General features: G+C 61.1%; 1 protein-coding gene across 3 annotated transcripts in view; it reads right to left on the bottom strand.

Moving 5' to 3' along the window:
- SUSD4 (sushi domain containing 4) overlaps positions 1-21,987 on the bottom strand; it is an 89,935-nt gene that overhangs the window by 2,631 nt on the left and 65,317 nt on the right. For 2 of the 3 annotated variants that reach the window (XM_040451968.1, XM_040451970.1), the window contains 3 exons: positions 3,448-3,639; positions 2,373-2,517; positions 1,376-1,405 (listed from right to left, as the gene is read on the bottom strand). In XM_040451968.1, coding sequence (XP_040307902.1) covers positions 1,376-1,405; positions 2,373-2,517; positions 3,448-3,639 — 367 coding nt within the window. The remainder of the gene's footprint in view (positions 1-1,375; positions 1,406-2,372; positions 2,518-3,447; positions 3,640-21,987) is intronic. The other variant, XM_040451969.1, reaches the window with a different exon arrangement.

Genomic DNA, 21,987 nt, shown 5'->3' with positions numbered 1-21,987 from the left:
ACCGAGGCCCCCCCAGGACTAAAGGCCCCCCAAGGCTCGTGATGGCAGCGGAGCCCGTGTTGAGCCTCTTCCAGGGCCCCGTCTGGCAGATGGTGGCACTGAGGGCCACGGCCACACTGGGACAGCAGCGTCCCCCTTTGTCTGGGCCCCACTGGCCCCTCAGGCTTCCTCCTCCCCAACCTCCAGCCCTGAGCAGGGGACCATGTGGCCCATCCCGCTGTGCCTCCTCAGGGTCGCTCAGGAAGCCCTCTGAAAATGGAGGAGCTCCACGAGCCAACGGGAAACCAGGGGCCCTCAGTGCACGAGGAAACGTTAGACCCTGCGCTTCTTAGACTCCGTTTTTGTTTCCGCTCCAGCGTGAAAGTCACCGATTCCCATCAAGGTAGAAAAGGGAAAACCCACGTCGCCACCTTAGTCATTACGCGGCCCCTCCACCCCCCACCCAGCAGCCGCCAAGGGTGGCCGCCGTCTCTGCGGGCCTCGCCCCTGTGCGGCCCGTCGCCCTGACGGGGGGTCTGACCACCGTGCTGCGTCTGTCCCCCAGAGGGCCCGAGTGGCTGGTTGACTCGGCTTCCTAGTTCCCCGCTGGGCCCTGGCACTGAGTGACGCAGCCGGAGGATAAATGTCCAGAGGGGAGGACCCAGCCGGCGGGCAGACCTGAGCGCTGACTGCCACGGCCCGGCTCCAAAACCCCGGGAAATGCCACGTGTGGATGCGGGCGCTGGGTGGAGGGGCGCAATCCTGGAGACGGAGGGAGGCGGGCAGGGAGGGAAGGCGAGCTGGCCAGGAACGCTCCCCGCTCCCCCCGCAAGAGGCTGCGTGTCCCTGCCCCCAGCCTGTGCTCGTCCGTCCTCTGGTCTCACCCACTGACGCCGGGCCGCGGCTCGGCCCCCATGTGCTGCCATCGAGCCCCTCGCTCTCTGGTGTTCCCCGCCCCCGCGTGGCCCGAGAAAAGTCCACTGTGGGCTTGTCCCGAGAAAGCTGTCGTCTGTGTGGCTAACCGAGAATACCCGAGGGTAGAAAAACACCACGTGAAAGAGTTCGGGGCACATTTTAAAAACTCCTCGTGCAGTGGATGTTCTGGAAGCTTCTCTCCCAAGCAGACGTGGGGAAATGGCCCCAAGCACCCAACGTGCCACAAATCACGTGTGGGTCAGCCCCCCTCTGCAACCTTAAGTCTTCTGTAGATGCTAGGACTGCTCACGATACATCCCAGTCCCTTGATTAGGAAGTCAGATGTGAGGCCACAGAGCACAGAAGGTGCTGGCATCTCAGCAGGGGCGTGGCTGGGGCAGGTGCATGGCTCAGCGACACGGGGCCAGCCTGGGGGCCTGAGGGCCGACCAAGCAGCTCCATGGCCTCCCTCAGTCCTCACCTGGCCAGGAGCTTGAGAGACTGGACCTTCCTGGAGGCAAGAGGGGGAAGGGATTCGTTCCAGGAGCCTCCCCCACTGTCAACCCGCCTTTCCAGGAAGGCGCGCACAACTCTGGGGGCCACACCGGCCCTGCGGGTGAAGACAAAGATTCTTCTGGAAGCACGGGGTCCCAAAGGGACTGACACGGGCACACAAGCCTGAGGACACTCGAGATCCCTCCGGGTGAGGTGGCTGGTGTCGGGGAGGCCTGGCCGGTGATCTGGCCTCTGTTTCCTGAAGGTCACAAACTCGTCCCCCGACAACATCAGCGACGCCTCCCTCCGGGAACGGTGGTCAGCCAGCAGCAGGGGTCAAGGGTCACGCCTGGGTTGTCGGAGAGGCCGGGGCACCGTGTTCCCAGCAAGCTCCTCTTCTGGGATGACCGTCGTGAGGGTGGGGGCACCAGTGTGAGCCCGTGTGTGCGCCGGCCAGGGGAGGGCCAGCGGGTCCTTCCCAACCCCCCACGTCCTGTCCAGAGCCCTGTCTGCTTCCGGAGGCTTCCCTGGCACGTTGGTTTGGAACCTCTGCTGGATCTCACACCTTTGCCCACATCTCCTACTTAGTTCCGCCCAGGGATGATGGGAACGGGCCCCGGGCGCCCTGCACGGCCACAGCCCCGACTCTGTGGTCCATCTCCACACCCCCCGCGCCCGCCCGGAGCCGTCCACCAGGGGCGCACGAGGACACGGTGGGGAGGAAGGAGTTGAGCCCTGCCCAGCTCCGTGCTCCGAACGCAGACACCCCCTCCCCGCTCCTGCGCCCGTCCAGAGCCGTCCACCAGGGGCGCACGAGGACATGGTGGGGGGGGGGGTGGCGGTGGCAGTGGGAAGAGTTGAGCCCTGCCCAGCTCGGTGCTCTGACCCCAGACACCCCCCAACCTGCGTGCCCATCTGCCAGGCCTGACCCAGTGCTCCCACCACCTTCTTTCTCCTGGCTGCTCGAAGGCCACGGCACTGACCTGACGGGGAAATGGGCCTTGAACTTGGTCTGGAACATCCTGGCCAGGATGACCAGCAGCAGCACCAGCAGCACGCTGGTCGCCGTGAACGCCACGACCTTCCACGTGGTCAGGAGGGTCTCGTGAGTGCTGGGCCACGTTTGCTCTGCGGGGAGAGAACAGAGTGGCGCCAGAGGCCGAGCGGGCACGAGTGTGTTTGCTGGATGGATCTGACCTGGGGGGGCTCCGCAGGCAGGCTGGTACTGCCCCAGGTCAGACCCCCCGCACCCCAAAGTCCGTCCCCAGCGTGGCCTCTGTGCGGCTGCCGGCAGGTACGGAGGGCGGACAGCCTGGTGCGCAGTGAGAAACACACCTGCTTCTCTGGCAGAGAACAGGGGTCACTCTCCCTGGGCACCTGGGGCAGGGGGGTGGGCTGCGACTGTCGGCCGTGCTGGAGAGAGGGACGGGGGGTAAAGGGATGTGTCCTCCACGGCCTCTCATCCACCTCTGACCGTCAACACGTCTGCCAGGAGGAGAAGGCAGGAGCGGCCCTTCCGGGGGAGTCCCCATCCCTGGGGCCCCGGCCCCCCCCCCCCCCCCCCCGTGTAACGGGTTCCCATCCAAGGGTCACCAGATGTCCCAGGTTAATAAGCGCTTCCCCCACATACAGCGGCCAGGGGACAGGTGCTCTGGCAGGAAACCCCAGGGCGAGTGGGTGGGACCAGATGGGCGAGAGACCGAGATTGTGGTCACTACCCTGGGCTCCTGGGACCGGTGGTGGGTTTGCTAGCATCTTGCTGGTAACTAGGAGGCCCCCAGGTTTGCAAACGGCCTGCGGCTTTCCAAGTGGGCACAGGTCTTACCTGCAATTACACCTTCGTGTTCTACACGCATCAACTGGAAGAGAAAGGCCGGGCTGGCGCCCAAGGGCCGGGGGCCTCCTCAGAGGGAGGGACGGGGCTGGGGGAGACCCCGTGCACAGAGGGCCGCCCTGCCCCCGGGCGGGGAAGCATCTGGGGCCCCAGCGAGGAGTTTCCGCGTCACGGGTGTCCCTCACGCCGGGGTAGGGAGGGGGCTGTGACCTCACGCTGCTCACCTGACTTGATGCAGTAAACCTGGTAGGAGGGGAACCACTCCCCGTACTGGCAGGTGATGTACTTGTAGTCGCTGGTGAGGCTGTAGCCGGGGTCGCAGTAGAACTCTACCACGGTCCCGTGGTTGTAGCGCTCACAAGGCCGCGGGTGGCAGACGAAATCACCGTGACTCACGGTGGGAGGCAGCGGACACACTGGGGCAGCGGGTACAAAAACAGCTTCAGGACTGGCTCGGGGATGGCGCCTGGGGCCCGCAGAGCCCCTGCCGGGTCCTGGGCACGTGTGGGAGCCCCTGCCTCGTCCTGGGCACGTGTGGGAGCCCCTGCCGCGCCCTGGGCACGTGTGGGAGCCCCTGCCGCGTCCTGGGCCCCATGGGAGCCCCTGCCGCGCCCTGGGCACGTGTGGGAGCCCCTGCCGTGTCCTGGGCCCCGCGGGAGCCCCTGCCGCGTCCTGGGCCCCGCGGGAGCCCCTGCCGCGCCCTGGGCCCGGGTGGGAGCCCCTGCCGCGTCCTGGGCCCCGCGGGAGCCCCTGCCGCGTCCTGGGCACGTGTGGGAGCCCCTGCAGCGCCCTGGCCACGTGTGGGAGCCCCTGCCGCGTCCTGGGCCCCGCGGGAGCCCCTGCCGCGCCCTGGGCACGTGCGGGCCGCAGGGGCCGTGAGAACCTCGTCAAAGACACGTTCATCCTACGTGGCAGCGTGGGTCTCTTTATCGCACAGTACTGACCGCGAGTGTTATAACGCACCCGACAACCCAGTACCTGCAATGAAGATACTTACAGAGAAACACTCTAGCGACGGGAGCCGCCACCCCAAGCCCGTTTCTGCCCGGGGCACGCGCCTGGCAGGGGAGCACGGCGGGCACAGGGGGGCCACCGAACGCTGTGACCTCACGCACGCCACACGGCCTCTCCAGGCCCTGCTGTTCTCCCCTGCGAAATGGAAGCCGACCCCACCCACTGTGATTTGGTTTTTCTGACCCTAATACTCTTTGATTTCAGGGGAAGAAAAAAGGCATTTTCAGTTTCCTCTCTGGACAGAACCGCTGGTGCCCCTAACCCGTCCCTGCACACAGTCCAGGCACAAACTACCAAGGCAGCTCACGGCCACACGTGGGGGAGCCCAGCACCGCCGGTGCAGACCCTGTACGTGCAGGCCACGTGAGAGCAAGAGGGGCCGCTGAGCACAGCGTCCGGAGGCGGGGGAGGGGGGCAAGAGGCCCTCTACGCTCACTCCTCCAGCCCTGCGAACACCACTGCGGGGTCCTGTGGGCTCCTCGCGGATGGGGAACGGGAGCTCAGAGCTCAGACTCTCCGGCGGCCGCCAGCCCCGGTCTGAGCTCGGAGTGAAGGAACCTGGCCAGCCCAGTGACCCCGGCGGGCTGCTTCTCGCCTCTGGGCCTCAGTGTCCTCACCTGTGAAACGGGAGAGTCCGAGGGCTGTTCCGACAGAATGTAGGTGGACAGCCAGGAAGGCCAGGGCCTGAGCGTCTGAAGCCAGAGACCCCAGTGACACTTGGGGATGTGGCGGGGTACGGGCCGGGCCGGTGGGACTCCAGCCTTCCCCAGGCTGAACGATGCTGTGTGCACCAACGGGACGGCAGAGGCCAGTGGCGGGGGGGGGGGGGGGTCCGTGTCTGACGGTGACCTCTGCCCACTCAGGCAGCTGCCTGGGTCCCCCTCCACCACCCCGGAGCCCCCTCAGTCCTGCAGTGCAGAAGGCCCTTTCTGTGCTCAGGGGCACACAGGACAGAGAGGCTCCTCTAGCACAGGCTCCGCGTCAGTCCCAGAGCCACAGGGATCTGGAAACTACCGGAACGTTTCCAAGGCCCAGCGAACGAATGCGTCTCAGCAGCACCCCCTCACTTGCCCTGAAGGACAAAGGACCGGTCACACTGTGGCATCGACCCTGTGGCAAACGGCCCCATATTCTGCTGAGAATGTCGAACTGGACGCTGGACAGATCAATCATCTAGGAGGGAATTGGGGGGGGCCGTGCGGAACAGAGGGGCAGGGCTCGGATGCCCCCAGATCTGCACGCGACCCCCACTCTGTGCTGATGAGCCGGAGTGCGGGGCTGTTTCCCTTCTGGGGTTTCGCCATCCGAACACTCGGGGACATTGTCCCTAACTTCCGTGCCCTGGGGGACGCTCTCCCTAACTTCCGTGCCCTGGGGGACGTTCTCCCTAACTTCGGGGCCTTGTGGGGGTGGGACCACAGAACACGAAGGTGTGCTACAGCCCCGACTATCCCTGCCACCCCGTGCAGCCAGGACCCCACACGCGCATGTCAAGGCCGCATCTTCTCGATGCCACATGCAAACCACCCACTGCAGAGACTGATCCCGTGGCTGCCGCTGCCGCTGGTGAGACACACGAGCCACGAAGTGGGGACGTTTATCTGCACATCTCGTGGTGTTTCTACTGACTGAGCCTGGCCCACCATCGGCTTTGCTGGGAGGGGACCGCCCACCTCGTGTCCTGCTGGCAGCCAGGGTGGGGTGGTCTTTCACTTGCAAGAGACGACGACGGAGACCATAATCATGATCCCGGCAAGCGGCTTTCCAGTAACAACGTGGGAGCCCTCGGGGCTTGGGGAGCGCCCACCCCCAGCCCCTCTCGGAGCCTGGACAGTCCACGGCCCCCTCCCCTGCACCCCTCCCGGAGGGACAGACAGATCTACACAGACAGATGGCACCCCTCACCGGAGGCCCCACACAGGCGAAACTCCGCTCGTGGTTGTGACTCTGACACCGGCCGCTGCCGCGTCCACACAACACAAAACGAGCCCGGGAAAGCCCGCAGGCGGCGGGAACAGACCCCTGGACACGGGTTTCCTCAACGTCTCCTACAACTCAGAAAATATTAGGTCCAGTCGGGGCTTCTGTGGGCCTTGGGGTCCCGAGTGTGTGCTGGGACTCAGCCAGGCCCGGCCCGTAATCCCCGTCCCCTTGTCACTGCCCCGTGTCCTGTCACTGCTCTGTGTCACTTTGTCCCATGTCACCACTCCGTGTCCTGTGTCACCGCTCTGTGCCCTGTGTCAACACTCTGTCCCCTTGTCACCGGCCCGTGCCCTGCATCACTGATCTGTCCCCTTGTCATCGCTCCATCCTGTGTCAGCGCTCTGTGCCCTGCTGTATGACACAGGGTCACGGCTCCTTCCTGCTTAGCAGTAAGATCTCTACCAACCAAACGTCTGCAAGGCACACTATTCACGAGAGCTCGTCTCCTGTGGGCCGAGGAGGGGGAGTGGGAGACGGGTCAAAAGACACAGGAGCCCCACCTGCTCTGGCTTCTCCTCTGTCCCCCTCCCCTCCCACGGCCCGCGGCACTGCTCGTGATGAGTGTCCACAGTCGGAGTGAAGGAACCTTGCAAACCTTCACAAGGAGCTGGAGGGCCCGTCTCCCTCCCAGCGGAAACCCTCAAGCGTTTCTGGTCCCGTGGAAGAGGAAGTTCAGGCGTGATCGTAGTTTTATCGAAGCTTCCCCACCACGTCGACACTGACACCTGCGTGCATTTTAGGGGCCTCAGTGAAGGGGGCCCGGGCCAGCCGGTGCCGCTCTGGGAAACACAGAAACGCAGAGGCTACGTTCCCAATCCGCTTAAAGCAACGCCCTCTGCCCCTTCCCACCGTGCACCTCCTGCCACACACTTCCCGCGTGTGCAGCTCCCAGGGCAACAGGGTGCCAGATACAAATGCAGGGTTCGGTGTGGACATGGCGTGTGGCCCGGGGCCGACATCTGCCACAGAGACACAGCCGTGCCCGCGCTGGGTGGGAGAGGCCGGAACTCAACTCCAGCAGCACAGCTGCTCCAAGCTGAGCTGTGACAAGGGCCCCCTGCCGAGCGAGGCGGAGGATGAAAACACACACAGACCCTACTTTTCCGGGTGGAAAACCCCCAAAAGGTTGCCAAGGGGCTGGTGCGGGGGGCCCCTCCGTATGGGACACGGGGTGGCTGCTGTCCAGCGTTGGACAGACGGGGGCCTCGAGGGGCCCGGACACACACCCTTCGGTCACGTCAGGGAAGAAGCCAGGAGAAATCAGGCCCCTTGCTGGGTCTCACACAGCCGCTCCGCGGGCTCTCACCTGCCCGAGAGACCTCTCCAGCCTCTGCCCAGCAGCATCGCCCAGGGTCTGGAAAAACCCCAAGTTCCCTGCGCTTCCAACGCCCCTAGAATCACCCCTTGGGTCTCCCCTTCCCTCACCTGCAGTCCTGGCCCAGGACCGGCCCCTTCCAGGCAGCTGGCAGGTGCCTGGGGGCCTGGAGGCAGGTGGTCTGTCTGGGCCGAGCTCGGGGAAGCCTCCCTCACTGCAGGGTGGCCACGAGCCGCGGGCTAAAGGGCCCGAATCGGGTACGGGTGCTGCTCTGTTGGGTCTTCCAGGGCGCGGGGCGCTCTCAACCACAGTGTGGGGGGAGGAAAGCATTTGCCAGGGCCCGGGGTCCCCCAGATTCCTCACGGTCCACCCTGGGCCCTGCCGAGAAGCATCCTCCCACTGACCCCGCCTCGTGGGGGGTGAGCCCACAGCGGACTTTCTCCGTTCCTCCTCCAGGGAGGAGCCCCCTGGACGCGGAGGTTGTCCTGCTCTGTGGGGTCTGCGACGCTCACATGCCTGATGGACCTTGGCTCGGCAATCCTGGCTGGCTTCTTGTGGGAGGCAGACCACACCAGCCTCTCCATAGACGGGGCTTCCCTACAACACAGTTGACTCGCCTCCCTTGGTCGTGACGGGGCCGCGGAGCCTCACCCCGCACACCTGAGTCTGGGCTCCTAACTCTCCAGCCTCTGAGCATCTCGTGGGGACCCACGGCTGCTCCTGTGCAGGCTGCTCACTACGTGGCGGGGGGGGAGGGGGCGGGGGGCGGCCGGATGGGCCCCAGGGTCGGGCAGCAAATGCTGCTTGTGTTTGGGGTGCTAGAAGTGGACGCACAGGCTGTCTCCTGCCGGCGTGTGGGACACTGTCATTTGCCAACGGCAGACACATCTCAGACGGCCTCTCCCCTGTCCTTCCGTGCGCCTAGGCCCCTTGCCCACCGTCTGGGCTCAGGGAGGCCCAGCTCGTCCTACTGCCCGAAGCAAAATGAAGCTGGAAAGAAAGCCTGATGCATATTAAGTGGCAAAGTGACTTCTCACCTGTCTTCCTGTTTTGCGTGCTCAGCGCTCGGCGCCCACTCTGGCACAGAGACATGGAACTGATTACCCCAGACAGGCCGCATCTCGGGCCTTCTGGAAGGGCCTTCCCACCTCTCGTCTTATGTACTGACTGTGTTCTTTCACCCTCTTTTTAGAGAGAGAAAGAGCGAGCAGAGCAGGGACAGAGAGAGAGAGAGGGAGGGAGGGAGAGGGGGAGAGACAGGCTCACACAGCAAGGAGCCGGACGCGGGGCTCAATCCCATGAACCGTGAGATCATGAGCTGAGCTGAAATCAAGAGTCGGACGCTCAACCGACCGAGCTCCCCAGGCGTCCCATCTTTCACCCATTTCTTAATTCATTTAACAGACGTGTTTTGAATCGGCGCTGGAACCCAGCACTATGCTGGTGCCCGTCCTCCGGGCTGACTAAAGACGAGGACAAGTAAGTAGACGATGAATATTCACGTGGCTGGTAAGCCCTGTCCGCAGTCCACAGAAGGAAGCATCAGTGCCACCCTCGCACGCACACACGCACTCACACACACTCACACATGAGGTGGGTGAAGTGCCAGGCACCCCGCCTCCCGAGGTGCGGAAGGTGCTGGAAACTCTGGGCACAGATGTTGTTTTATAAACAGTAAGATGTGTGCTGGCCCCTGTGGGGGATTCAGGAATGGGGGTGGGGGGAGGCTTAAAACATGCAGGCCAGGCCAGCTGGCTTCCCCCCACGGGACGGGCCAGAGAACAGCCGCTGTGCACCCCACGATGGAGACACAGAAGACCCCCAGAGAGCAGGTGAGGTCATGGGCCGTGGGCTAGGACCATGGAAGAGGCAGGCTCCAGCGGGACGGTGTTAACCGGCTCAGTGCCGGTGGGGAGCCAGGGACAAGAAAGGAACAGGACAGGCTGGGTGTGGCCCGACCCCATCAGGGGGGCAGGTCCACGTGGTCCCAGCCCCTGGTGTGGGTGATGCAGGGACCCTGTGATGGCGACACTTACGGGTCACCTTGACTGGGCTGCGGGCGCCCAGACCGCTGGTTAACCATCACTTCTGGCCTGTCTGTGAGGGTGTCTCTTGTCCAGCATTTGAGTCACAGACGGGGCAGATGGCACTTCCCCCTGTGGTGGGCACCATCCAGTCTGCTGAGGACCCGACACAACAGAAATGCAGAGGAGGGGCGAGACTCTCGCTTTGCACAAGCTGGGACTCTCCTCTCCTACCTCCTGGGACCCCAGCACTGGTGCTCGGCCCTCCTGACTCGGGCGGAGTCACACTGCTGGCTCTCCTGGACCTCCAGCTCAGAGACGGCACGCTGCACATCCCGGGGCCTTCCAGCCTCCATGAGCACGCACGCGCACACACACAGGGTACCTGTATGTACACTGTGATTATGTACACACAGAGTATATGTCCTGTGATTATGTGCATATAGTATACACACACACACTGTGATTACATGTGTATACATGTAAACTGTGATGAAATATGTATATAGAGAATATTATATGCACTGTGATTGTGTGTATATGTATATATATAGTATGTATTTACACAGTGACTACATATATACACGGTATACGTATAAACACTTATATATATGCAAATATATATACACATATACATAGAAGTATATATACACACACTGTATATATTACATACACACAGCATGGCATACGTACTGTGATTACATATGTATACATAGCATATATATATATATATATACACTGTAATGAAATATGTAGATACGTTACGTATATATTCACTGTGATTGTGTATGTGTGTGTATATATATATACATATGTGCATGTGTGTGTATATACATATATAGTATGTATATATCACACCACTGGCGTAGATATATGCAGTGACTATGTATATACAGAGTGTGTATATATATACTGATTATGTATACACACACACACACGCACGGTATAACATATACATTGTGATTATGTATATATACATAGTATATACATATATACTGTGGTTATTATACACACAAATTGTGACGTATATACGTTGTAATCATATATACGGTATGTGCACACGCACTGTGATCATGTTCATATATGATATGCTGTGAGTCTGTACACATACACACCATGATATATACACTGTGATTTTAAACATACAGAATTACCTGTCGTGTGATTATGTGTAGGACACATATAAACATGATCACGTGGACATACAAACAGAAGAGCGTATACACATGCACACTACTGGCTCTGGTTCTCTCTGGAACCCTGACTGCACGGCTCCCTCACCTGGGCCCTCAACCCCGCCCCATCTACAGATTCAACTCACTACTGGAAACGGAGACTCGGGTGTTGTCTCCTGGCAGAGGGCAGAAACGAGGTGCTCCCTCTTGCTCCCCCAAATCACAGGCAGGCCCTGCAGCACCTCCAACAGGGCACACAGGCATTCAGAGGGCGGGGACGAGTGCCCATCAGCTACTGAACAGACAGCTTCAAGGTGGGAGTCCCACACCACCACCACTGCTGTCTCTGGCACAGTCTCGGTGCCACGAAGGAGCCCAGAGGAGAGGTGCTGACAGTGCGGGGATGAGGGGCCTGGGTGAGGGCAGTGGCAGGCGAGCAGTTCAGGGACGGTCCCCACGGGGGCGGCGTGGCGCTTAACCGAGCCCAGAGCCGCCTGGCTCACAGCGGGTCCATGCTGATGCTGGCGCACGGGCCGTGTGGGGCGAGTCCCCCGCCAAACAGAGAAATCCAGCGTAGCCAGTTAGAAACTTTTGTAGCAATCCGACCTTCAATTTGACCTTGCTGCAACATCCATGAATGTTCTCCATTTCTATCTATTAAAACGCAATTTTAGTACTGTTGTGTCTAATAATCTAAGGTGGGACTTCTATGTCTTTGTCTTTTTGGTTTTTTTCTAGAATCCAGTTTTACCATTATACGATTATTGGTCTGTAACATATTAGAAGACAAACACCAAACAAACCACCGTATCTTCCTGTGCAGGGCGGTGGGGCAGGGGGGCACAATCCGGGTATGCTGGATGCCGTGGGGGGCACAGCCCAGGTGTGCTGGACGCCGTCGGGGGGAAGGCATGGATGTCGCTACGTGAGACCATCTTTGGGGGGCGGGTGGCCTGGCCCAGTACAGGGGCAGTGACAGCAAGGAACAGATTATGGGACAGACTTGAGTCTGTTTCTCCAACAGGGCTGGTGAGGGTGGCGTTTGGGGGCTGAGAGTGTCTCCCAGATTCCGGATGCTGACATCTGAGCAGACGGTGGGGCTCCTCCCAGGAAGGGTTCTTGTTGGTTTGCTGGTTCGGGTCGGGGTGGCACCGCTGAGCCTGGGGGCGTCTCCACGTTGGATGCAGTAGCCGTGGAGGGCGTCAGGGGCTTGCCTGGGACTCCAGAGTCATGAGCACAGAGAGAAAATTCGGAACCACAGGGTGGGGGAGCTCACCTGTGGAGGGAAGGTAGACAGAAAAGAGGAGGGGCCCAGTCCAGACACTGGGATCAGTCAGGGCACAAGAGCGGCCAGGCAGATGGCTCTCAGGAGGAGGGGTGGTTCCTAGCAGGCGAGAAAGGCAGGAGCAGAGAAGGGACACTCGATTTGGCCGCAGGAAACCTCAGTGACTTGGGCAGAAGGGAGGCCAGTTAGGAGTGAGCTGAGGGGGGGAGGGGCTGGGAGCACAGGATGGTCGGAGAGGTCTGCTGGAGCCGCGGAGATGCCTCGGCCGGGGCTCCGACGCTGTCCCCTATGTGGCAGGAAGCCCAGCAAGGGAGGAGGTGGGGGCAGGGCGGGAATGCACCAGAGCCGAGTCCAGGCTGGTGGCCGAGGCTGAGTCCCTGCAGCCGAGTGAGGGGGAGGCCACGTCGGGGACGGTGGCTGGGATGAGAATCTAACTGGCCTCTGTCCTCAGCCACTGACACGTTTCTCCACGTGCAACAGAGGAAAAGGAGTCAACAAACAGCCTGCCCCTCAAGAACGCTCCGAACTCTCTGTGGGGCACTGTGTCGGGAATCCCCAGGGCTGTGACGGGTCGTGGTTCGGTGCCTGTCCTTTGGGAGGGAAGAGCTGGCCCCCGTCTGTGCACCCGGACCACCTGCTGACTCTGTCCCAGGCTCAGAGCCACCCTGCACCCGGGTCCCTCGTCCCCCTGAGTTCCAGTCAGCAGACCGGGAGCCGAAGTGACGGACGCCGCGTCCAGGCTGACGTCCAAAACGCTCCGGGTCTCAGGCCGACCACGACAGAGACGACCCCCGGGGGTCCCAGGAGCCGCACCCCGAGGACGGCAGAACCCCCACGGCCCCTGAGTGACAGGTGGAGAAGAACGCCGGCCGGCCCACGCACACAAACACCGCTGCATGGAGACGAGCGGCTATCCTGTCGAGCCACGATACGTTTCTGGGCACCTGTCACAGCAGCGCCCACCCGCCCCGGTGTCAGTGCCGCGTCTCGACAGTGTCTCGGGGACGTACATCAGCGGCTCCCCAACCCTGGCCGCCTGGCTGTTCCGGGTGGGTCCTGGGCACGGCGAGGTCTTCGGGGCCCCAGGTGAGTCTAACGGGGGGTCCAGTTGAGGGCACGGCCTCAGCGGCTGCGACAGCACGCGGGGCAAAGGCCTCCCTGCCGGGTCACCAGCTCACAACGTCCGGGGAGCCAGTGTGAGAAGCCGGAGGTACCTTCCACCAGGCCCTTGCTTTCGATCCGCAGTCCCCGACCGTCAGCTTTGGGCTCAGCCGCGAGTCTCAGAAATGCACGTGTCAGCGCCAGCCCAGACCTCCTGAGTCGAGCCTTCGTTCGCGCAGAACTCCCGCGTGAGTCAGACAGTCCGGGAAGCGCCACCTCGGGCCGAGTGTGGTGACGCAAGGGAAGGCTGGCTCCTGGGCTGCAGGGGGCAGGGAGGACGGCCGGCGGCTCTGTGGATCGACGAGGGCCCCTCGTCTCCAGACGACCCGGCGTGTTGTCTGAGCGGCTCCCAGAGGAGCCGGGGGCACGGGCCTCGCTCCGCACAAGTACACGGTCCCCAAGCCTCTGCCGTCAGCGGGCCTGCTGGCCGCTAATAATTAAAGTGGCCAGTGCGCCAGCTGTCCCCAGTCAGGTCCGCGCCTGGGTAATGATTCCAGGAAGCGGGACAAGGCCCCTCTAGGCCAAAGTCACAGCTGTTTCCAAGGTGACGCCTGAAACTTTGCTTTTAGCTCAGGGAAAATCAATCAACGTTACCCGGCACGTTAGATTTTCCACTTTTGCTCGTGGTAACAACACGGAAGGCCGATAAATGTGTCCAGTTCAGGAAGCGAAGGACGATGAGGCCGGAGGGAGCCTGGTGTCTCTGTGCTCAGAGATGTGTGGACAGATCAGCGTTAGGATCAATCCTGCCTGGCTCCCCAAGGGGGGCCCTGGTCTGCTCCGCCCGGTCGGAGTGTCCCTCAAGGGACACGGATGCATCGGACAACAGCGTGCTTAGAAGCCGTGGGTGTGAGGAAAGAAGAAAGGGGAGGCCGGGGGGCGGGCAGATGAGCAGAGCGCGAGCCAGGGGCTGAGAGGGCATGACTGCCGGGGGTCCCCGGGTGACCCCACAGCAGCTCTATGAAGTGCAAAGCACTCTCTCCTGGGTTCAAATCCCGCTCAGCAGATGCACGGCATTTATGTGGCCTGGTTCTGAGCCTAGGTTCCCGCGGCTTGTGAAACAGAAGCCGTAACCCTGTGCAACCTTCTCCAAGTGAGAGATGAGGCCTCCAACCCCGACGAGCAGTCACGGTCATGCTCAGCTACGCTGCGGGCAGGGAGGTGATTACAGCCACAGCCCACGGGGCACCACCATGGGGGCCACCCCCGCGCTGCACACCTGACCCTAACAACCACTTTGCAAAGCAGGGGTCCCCGTGCAAGTAAGGGAATCCAGCTCAGAGGGGCGAAGTCACTCGCCCAAGGTCACCCAGTGAATAAACTGCCCGGCTGGGGTCTGACCTTAAGTGAGGCCACCCTGAAGCCACACTCCCTCCCGAGTTCTCAGTGGGATCTTGACTGAGTGGGGAAGTGGGGTGCAGACCACCCCAGGGCAGACGTACAAGCAGTGACCTATCTGTTGGGCTGAGTGAGGGCAGATCAGAGGTCGAAAGAGGCAGAGGGACAGGAGGCGGGGAGCCCCCTGGGCTCCGGGGGCATGGTGGGTGCCGAGCGCTGGCCAGAGGGGACACTAGCCTGGGACAGGGCTATGGACAGAGTCTAGAGGAGGCCAGCCAGCCGGGGCTGGGACGCCTTAAGGAGAGTGAGCCCTTCCAAATCAGAAGCAGGCGGAGGGAAGGCCGAGGGCGTCTGCCTCTTCCTCAGCCAAGGGGAGAGCTTGGGGTGTGGGCCGGACTGTGACACTGGAGTCCTATGCCGGCTACCCATGAACGTGACCTCACTCAGAAACTGAGTGTGCGGCAGGTGAAATCAAGTTGAGACGAGGTCCTGCTGCTGGGGAGTTGGCCCTGAATCCACGGGGCTGGTGTCCCTGCAGGAGAGGCACAGAGGGGACACAGCCATGTGTGACAATGAGCAAGGGACACGGTGGCCTCCCTGGAAGCCAGACCAGGCAAGGAAGGACCGCAGAAGGAAAACGGCCCTGTGGACCCTTGGGTCCTGGGCTTCCAGCCCCCAGAACGGCGAGAAAATCTGATCCTGCTGTTGTAATTCGCCCTGTATATGGTACCTTGAAGACAGTGGCTCCGGGCCGGGACACAAGCCTGGAAGCGAGGCTGAGCCCCTGGGTCCCCGGCGAAGCAGCCCACCGGACCCAGAGGGTTTCCTGGGTCAGCTGGACCCTGAGATTCCCTCACAGGGACAGTCAACCAGCCACGAGCGTCCCTGTGGGCAGGCTGAGACAGGCCGCAGCAGGCAGGGGGACAGTGACACAGACCCGAGCCCTGGGAGCCCTGGCGGACATCACCGTCATGTCTCTCCGGGCGGTGCCCACACAGCCAGGCTGGGGACAGTACAGGGTCGCCCGCGGTTAACCAAAGGGCCGGGGTCCCGAAACGTCAGGTGGAGGTGGAGTGAGATACCACTCACACTCCTCGCGCCGGCGGCCTACAGAATTCCACAGAATTCCCGGCTGCTGGGCTATCCACCGTGCACCTTTCTTCCCAGTTCCGCTCCCGGTATGAAAACACAGACGGACAAAGGCTCACTCGTGACTGCCCGCACGGGGGACTAGTTTAAGATCCACGTTCCGATTTAACCGCCTTCTCAGCTACAATTGGGGCGATGGCCCTACCTTCCCGACACCTGTCACGTCCCTCCCCGCGAGCGGAAGAGACGTTGGGAACCGCGTTCGGTTCCAGCCATCGGAACGAGCTGGCGGGCACATGCCGAGTCCTGCGGTGTTTCCAGGGGCCACAGAAGGGGAGGTGTCACTCTGATGGAAATCCAGGCACAATTCATCTTTTTGTAAAAACAAAACAAAGAACAACAAAAACACTTCCTCCTGCACCGAGAGAGGAAATGGTTATGAACACAGGAATCACGGTTTCAGGTTCTCCAAAACGAACAATCCGAGACACCAAACCAGGCGTGGAAACGTGTGCAAGGCTTACCTGCCTGTCACGCAAACGTCTAGTTCCTGTGGGAAAGAGGCAATTCTGGAGACCACCTGTGAAGACAGGCGGGGGTGGGGGCCGGAGCCGGGGAAGAGCGACCCCAAGCCACCCCGCTGAACGCTCCCGGTGACGTCCCGTCTGGAAGAGGCCGGGACTGACCCGAGGGACCTGTCCCTGTCTGTGGTGCACCTGACTGACCGCAAGAGGCCACATGACCATGGAGTACAAGTCGCCCGACTTCCCAGAGAGGAAGGAAAGACAGAAATTCTGCCCGGAGCAGCGACGGAGAGGATACTGTGGAGTTTAGGGACAAACAGCGGGATTTTCCCACTTGTCCTGGCCACCTAGTTTCCGAGCACGACAAAGTTGCTCCCGAGGCACGAGCTCGTGGCTCAAACCACGGGCCACCACCGTGCCACCGCTCAGTTCCACATCCCTTCAGGGACCAACACCTGAACACAAGATGAAAACCTCGGCTGGCTCATCCCTGAGCTTTTCCAAACCAAGAGGGGGCTGGAGGGCAGAGCAAGACGCCGTTGGCGGGAGCCACGGACGGCGAGAGAGAGAGACTGGTCCCCACTCACGTCCTAACGACACACCGGGCCTGGGTCGCGAGATCTCCCGTGTCCTGGAAGGGGTGGGGGTCAGGCCAGCTCAGAAGAGCGAGCCCCGGGGGACGCTTGCGTGTGGGGTTCCCACCGTGGACACGTGGCCTTGCTGCAGAGAGCTGGCCTCCGGTCACAGCCTCACACGGGCTTCATCAGACCCACAGCGCCGGCCGACCCGGGACTCACCCTCGTCCTGGGCCCTGCATCTGACCACTTCCCATGCAGACGTGACAGCGCGCGGCCCCAGGGCCCCAGGCCCACCACACCCGGTGCCGCCGCCCTGGGGCCAGGATGCCTGCGGGTAGGGCCGAGGGGCGCAGGGCTGGAGTCTAGGGGACCCCCTCTCCGGAGGGGAGTCTGCAGGGGCGGGGCGGGGGTGGCCCTCGTTCCCTGACTTGGTGGGAGAAACCAGTCCAGAGCTGGCCAGCTCCCATCCTCCCTCTGCCGTTGGTGGAAATACCTCCATTTGCAACAGGTGGGGAACCAAGGAAGCCTGGGGGCTGGTGGCCACGAGTGTCCCCGGAGGGAACAGGCAGCAAGGCGCCCAGACAGGGCTGCGAGGGCTCCGGCCGCCAACAGGGACCTGGACGGGAGGAGGAAGCTCGGGGCCACCAGCCCGTGAAGTAGCAGCAGGGGGCCTGAGGGCCCGTTCTGCTCAAACAGGAGCAAGGCCTTTTGGTTTCTGGGGACAGAAAGATCAGTGTTTCTGGATTCCATACAGGAAAAAAGAGGATTAGAAGGATGAACTTTCTCGATGCCTGAGCACAGCCAGCTCTTGAGCACGCGAGATGGGGGTGGGGAGGGCTACGGTGGCAAAAATGCCGGGAGAGGCACACACGTGAGCACAGCCAAGGCGGGAGATGCCAGTGTTCCTGCAATCGTACTCTGGCGACGCGGAGCCCTGCGTGGGGACGCTGCCGGGTCACGTATAGGCGGCGCCAGCAGAGCTCACAGCCAGGCGTGGGGGGGGGGGGGGCAAGGCGCGTTCTCGGCCCCAAGCCGCCTCTGCGCCGTTTCCCAGGGGCTCCTGGCCAAGGTCACTAACACGGGAGTGGCCGGGGCCCAGGCCAGGACACATGCTTGTCCTCACAGAGCACTGACGACAGTCTTGCTTCCGAGAATAAGATCTAATCTTAGCTGGGCTCCTCACTAGGGCTCGAAATCAGCCGTTTCGTGCAGACCAGAAGGCTGGGGGCCTGAGGAGGCGGGAGTTTGCATGTGACCCGCAGGCGATTTCACTCCCCGGTCTCCAGGTCCTCAGAGGCAGAGCTACAGGAACGGTTTTCATGCTTCACGCTGACACGCTCACCCTCCGGTGGAAACACAGGATGTAAACATGTAAAACAGAGTGCCGGTGGGAGTTCAGGAACAGCTAGCTCCAGCCTCCCTGCTCCTCGGGGAGCCCCGCCTCTGGGCCTCCGGGCCTCCAGGCCTCTGGGCAGGGGTTCAGGGCCCTCTGACCAGGTAGTCCTGGCCCCCGTAAACCTTTTACATTAGGGAGGGGGGGTGCGGGCGGATAAACAGCCTCCCTCCGTCTTCCCTGAATAGGAGCCCCAGGGCTACACCGAGTTAGGAAGAGGGCATTCGTTGCTCTTCGTGTTCTGATTCATTCTCATACTGAACCCTGAGCGGCAGGGTCGGACGCGCCGTCTGCAGGGGGCTTGAGAGCCCAGGCCCGGCCGAGGTGGGGGGGCCGGTGGGTGAGGGTGGCCAGCTGGTCACTGCTCTTCCCACCACCACAGGCAGGTGCATGTCCGGCCCGGGAAGGAGGGGGGAGGAAGGACGGCCCACGTTGACCCCCTGCATTTGTAGCGCGTCCTCCCTCCTCGATAAGAGAACGTCGTGCGTAGTACGTCGTACGTGACACGTGACGGAAAGCTCGGTGCCCCGAGCACCAGGGGGCGGAGAAGCCGGCACGAGGCGCAGAAGGGGCACCGCCAGGGGAGCTCCGGCCGCCCCGCAGGGCCTGCTCCTTCCGCAAAGGGCGAGCGGCAGGGCCCAGAGCCGTTCCGAGGCTACAGGAGGTGCCTGGTGCAGGACCACCCTGCGCAGCCACGGCTCCCTCCACGGGGATGGGGCCCTGGGTCCTGCAGGCGGTTGCCGGGGCCTCTCCTCGTGCCCCCTCCCCTCTGCAGCCTCTCTGGGAGCAGAGCGTCCTGGGCAGGAGCAGAGTCGCGGATGTGGCTCCGGGAGGAGCCGGGGTGGGGGTGGGGGGGCCGCATCGAAAAGACGGACCTGCGGAGCCAGGCTTAGAACCCAGACCCTGGCTTCCAGCAGGTGCGCTGGGCCCCGGGAGCCGGGAACAGCTGCGGGCTCGCGGGCTCGCGGGCTCCCCTCCCCCCCCCCCCCCCCCCCCGGGAGCAGGCAACCTTGGGAGAGGGTACACGCCATCCGAGCCTCATCAGTTTCCTCATCTGCCGGATGGCAGCACATGTGTCGTGACACTCGTGGCACTCGTCAGGGTGAGGCACCTCCGGGGGGGTGTGGGGCGGTGTCCAGGCCCGTGGAATGAATCAAAGGGAGGTCCCGCCGGTGGCCGTTCACCGTGTCGTCCCCACGCTGCTTGTAGGAAGGCCAAGTGTGAGTTCTCCCTGTTGGAGAGCGTGGGTGAGGAGGGGACACAGAGAGGCAGGGAGGGGGTGGGCGCGGGTGCAGACCCAGGGGCTGGCACGCCCTCCCAGGCGGGGACACACCCAGTCAACTGGTCCGTCGCTACTGCTTCATTTCTGCCAAGGAGGCGCAGGGGGGCGTGGGGAAAGGCAGAAAGGGAGGCGGGTGTCTAAGGAATTCCAGACGGATGGTCCAAACTCAGCGCCAGGAAATCCCGCTGGGGGCTCGGTCCGCCAAGTTACTTAGAATCGGGTGCAGGAGAGTTTCCGGTTAACCCAGGGATCCGATTCTTCAGTGTCTTTCCGGGGACCCAGGGCAGGAAGGCCGTGAAGACGCCCCTCCCCCTGGCTGGCTGGTCTGGTGACACGGAGGGTCCCGCCTGGTTTGGGGCGGACCCAGCGACACGTGACCTCACAGCCAAGAGAGCGCGCACGGCACCCTTCTTCACAACGACTCCTGGTGTGCTCCAGCGCTCCTTTAAGGCGGGACGGCGCTGGCACGGGGTGGGCGCCCTTGGGTGCATCCTGGACCCCGAGGGGCTCCGGCGGGTCGCATCGAGGAGCCCACACTCCCTGCTGCGTGTCTGCTGTTCCCGTCACAGGGTCGCCTCGGCGGTGCCACTGCGCGAGGCCCAGGTTCCTGCAGGGAAATGGCACTGGGGGCTCTGGGACCCCCCAGGTCCTGACTCCGCTCCACCGTCGCCAGACCTTCACATCCACACTGGCTCTCGGTTTTGATCCTAAACTGGAACCTTTCCAGTTATTTCACATTTGGCCAAACAGGGTTTTTCAGGTTCTTATTTTTTGCTCCTTTTCTTGCAGAAGGACGTGGACCTGAGCGGACCCCTGGGCGCTGGCAGGTTCTCAGGAAATCGAGTGCTGCGTTCCTGTAATTTGAGGCCGACACCGTGGGTTAAACCTGCATCCCTGGGCCTGTGCGCTCTCAAGTGAGCACAAGGGAAAAATCACTTCGGGCAATTTGAGTAATTTGAGTGGTGGGACTGGTCGGCTTTGGAAACAAACTTTCCCATGTTAAGCTGCTTTGCTTGTTCCGCGGGGGGGAAATGCCAGCCCGGCGCCTGTGGAAAAGTTCTGCACTGGCAAAGCCACGGCCCAAGTCACCGCAAATGGCACCTTCGTGCCCGCGGTCCCTGTTTGGGAAAAACAAACACAGGCACGACCCCCGGGGCCAGGCTCCCCGCCTTCCCGGATGCCCCTGCCCCCCACCTTCTTCTTCTTCCTCACCGAGGTCCCAGTGACACACAGTATTATATTACCTGTGCAACACACTGATTTGACATTTGCAAACACAGCGAAATGGCCACCGCAGCAAGTCTGGTGACCCGTGTCACCACACACCGTTAATACAACATCGCTGGGTATGTTCCCCACGCTGTTTATAACTGGGAGTTTGTATTTCCTGACCCCTCCCCCCACTGCACCCACCCGACCCCTACCAGCCACCAAATATGTTCTCTCAATCTAGGAGTCTGGGTTTTGTTTTGTTTTTTAGATTCCACACGAGAGTGAAACCATGCAGTATTTGTCTGACATTTTAACACAAAACTCGTCCCTGCCATTGCAAATGGCAAGGTCTGATTGCTGATTTTATGGCTGAGTAATATTCCATTGTGCATAAAAACCACATCTTTCTTACCCATTCATCTACTGATGGACAATTAGGTTGTTTCTACTTCTTGGCTACTGTAAATAATGTTCCAGTAAACACTGGGGTGCGTGTATCCCTCTGAATTCGTGTTCTTGTGTTCCTTGGGTAAATACCCAGAAGTGGAATTGCTGGGTCATAGGGTAGACCTATTTCTAATTTTTTTGAGGAAACTCCGTACTGTTCTCCATGGTGGCTGCACCAATCTGCATTCCCACCAACAGTGCCATGAGGGTTCCCCTCTCTCCGCATCCTCGCCGACACCTGTTGTTTCTTGTGTTGTTGATTCTGGCCATCCTGACAGGTGTGAGGCGACATCTCATCATGGTTTTGATTTGTATTTCCCTGATGAGAAGTGACGTTGAGCATCTTTTCATGGGTCTGTTTGCCATCTGGATGTCTTCTTTGGGAAAATATCTGTTCAGATATTTTACCCATTTTTAACTCAATGGTTTGGGGGTGTTTGTTGTTATTGAGTTGCATGAGTTCTTTATATATTTTGGATATTAACCTCTCATCGGTCATACGATTAGCAAACATCTTCTCCCATTCAGTAGGCTACCTCTTCATTTTCTCGGTGGTTTCCTTCATGGCAGCATTTTATTTTGATGTAATCCCGCCTACTTAGTTTTGCTTTGGCTTCCGTTATCTTTGGAGTCAGGGCCAAGAAAACCTCACTGAGGCAGATGTCAAGGAGCTTACCACCTCTGTTTTCTTCTAGGATTTTTATGGTTTCAGACCTCACACTCAGGTCTTTAATCCACGTTGAGTTTATTTTTGTATATGATGGAAGAAAGTGGTCCAGTTTCATTCTTTTGCACGTAGCTGTCAGGTTCTCCCAGCGCCATTTGTTGAAGAGATCTTCTTTTCCCCATCGTGTGTTCTTGCCTTCTTTGTCGTAAGGTAATTGACCATATAATTGTGGGTTTATTTCTGGGATCTCTATTCTGTTCTGTAGATCTACATGTCT

Source organism: Herpailurus yagouaroundi, unplaced genomic scaffold (assembly GCF_014898765.1).
Source record: "Herpailurus yagouaroundi ecotype Mexico unplaced genomic scaffold, PumYag 205, whole genome shotgun sequence".
Taxonomy (NCBI): domain Eukaryota; kingdom Metazoa; phylum Chordata; class Mammalia; order Carnivora; family Felidae; genus Herpailurus; species Herpailurus yagouaroundi.
This window is presented reverse-complemented; position numbering and strand designations above follow the sequence as displayed.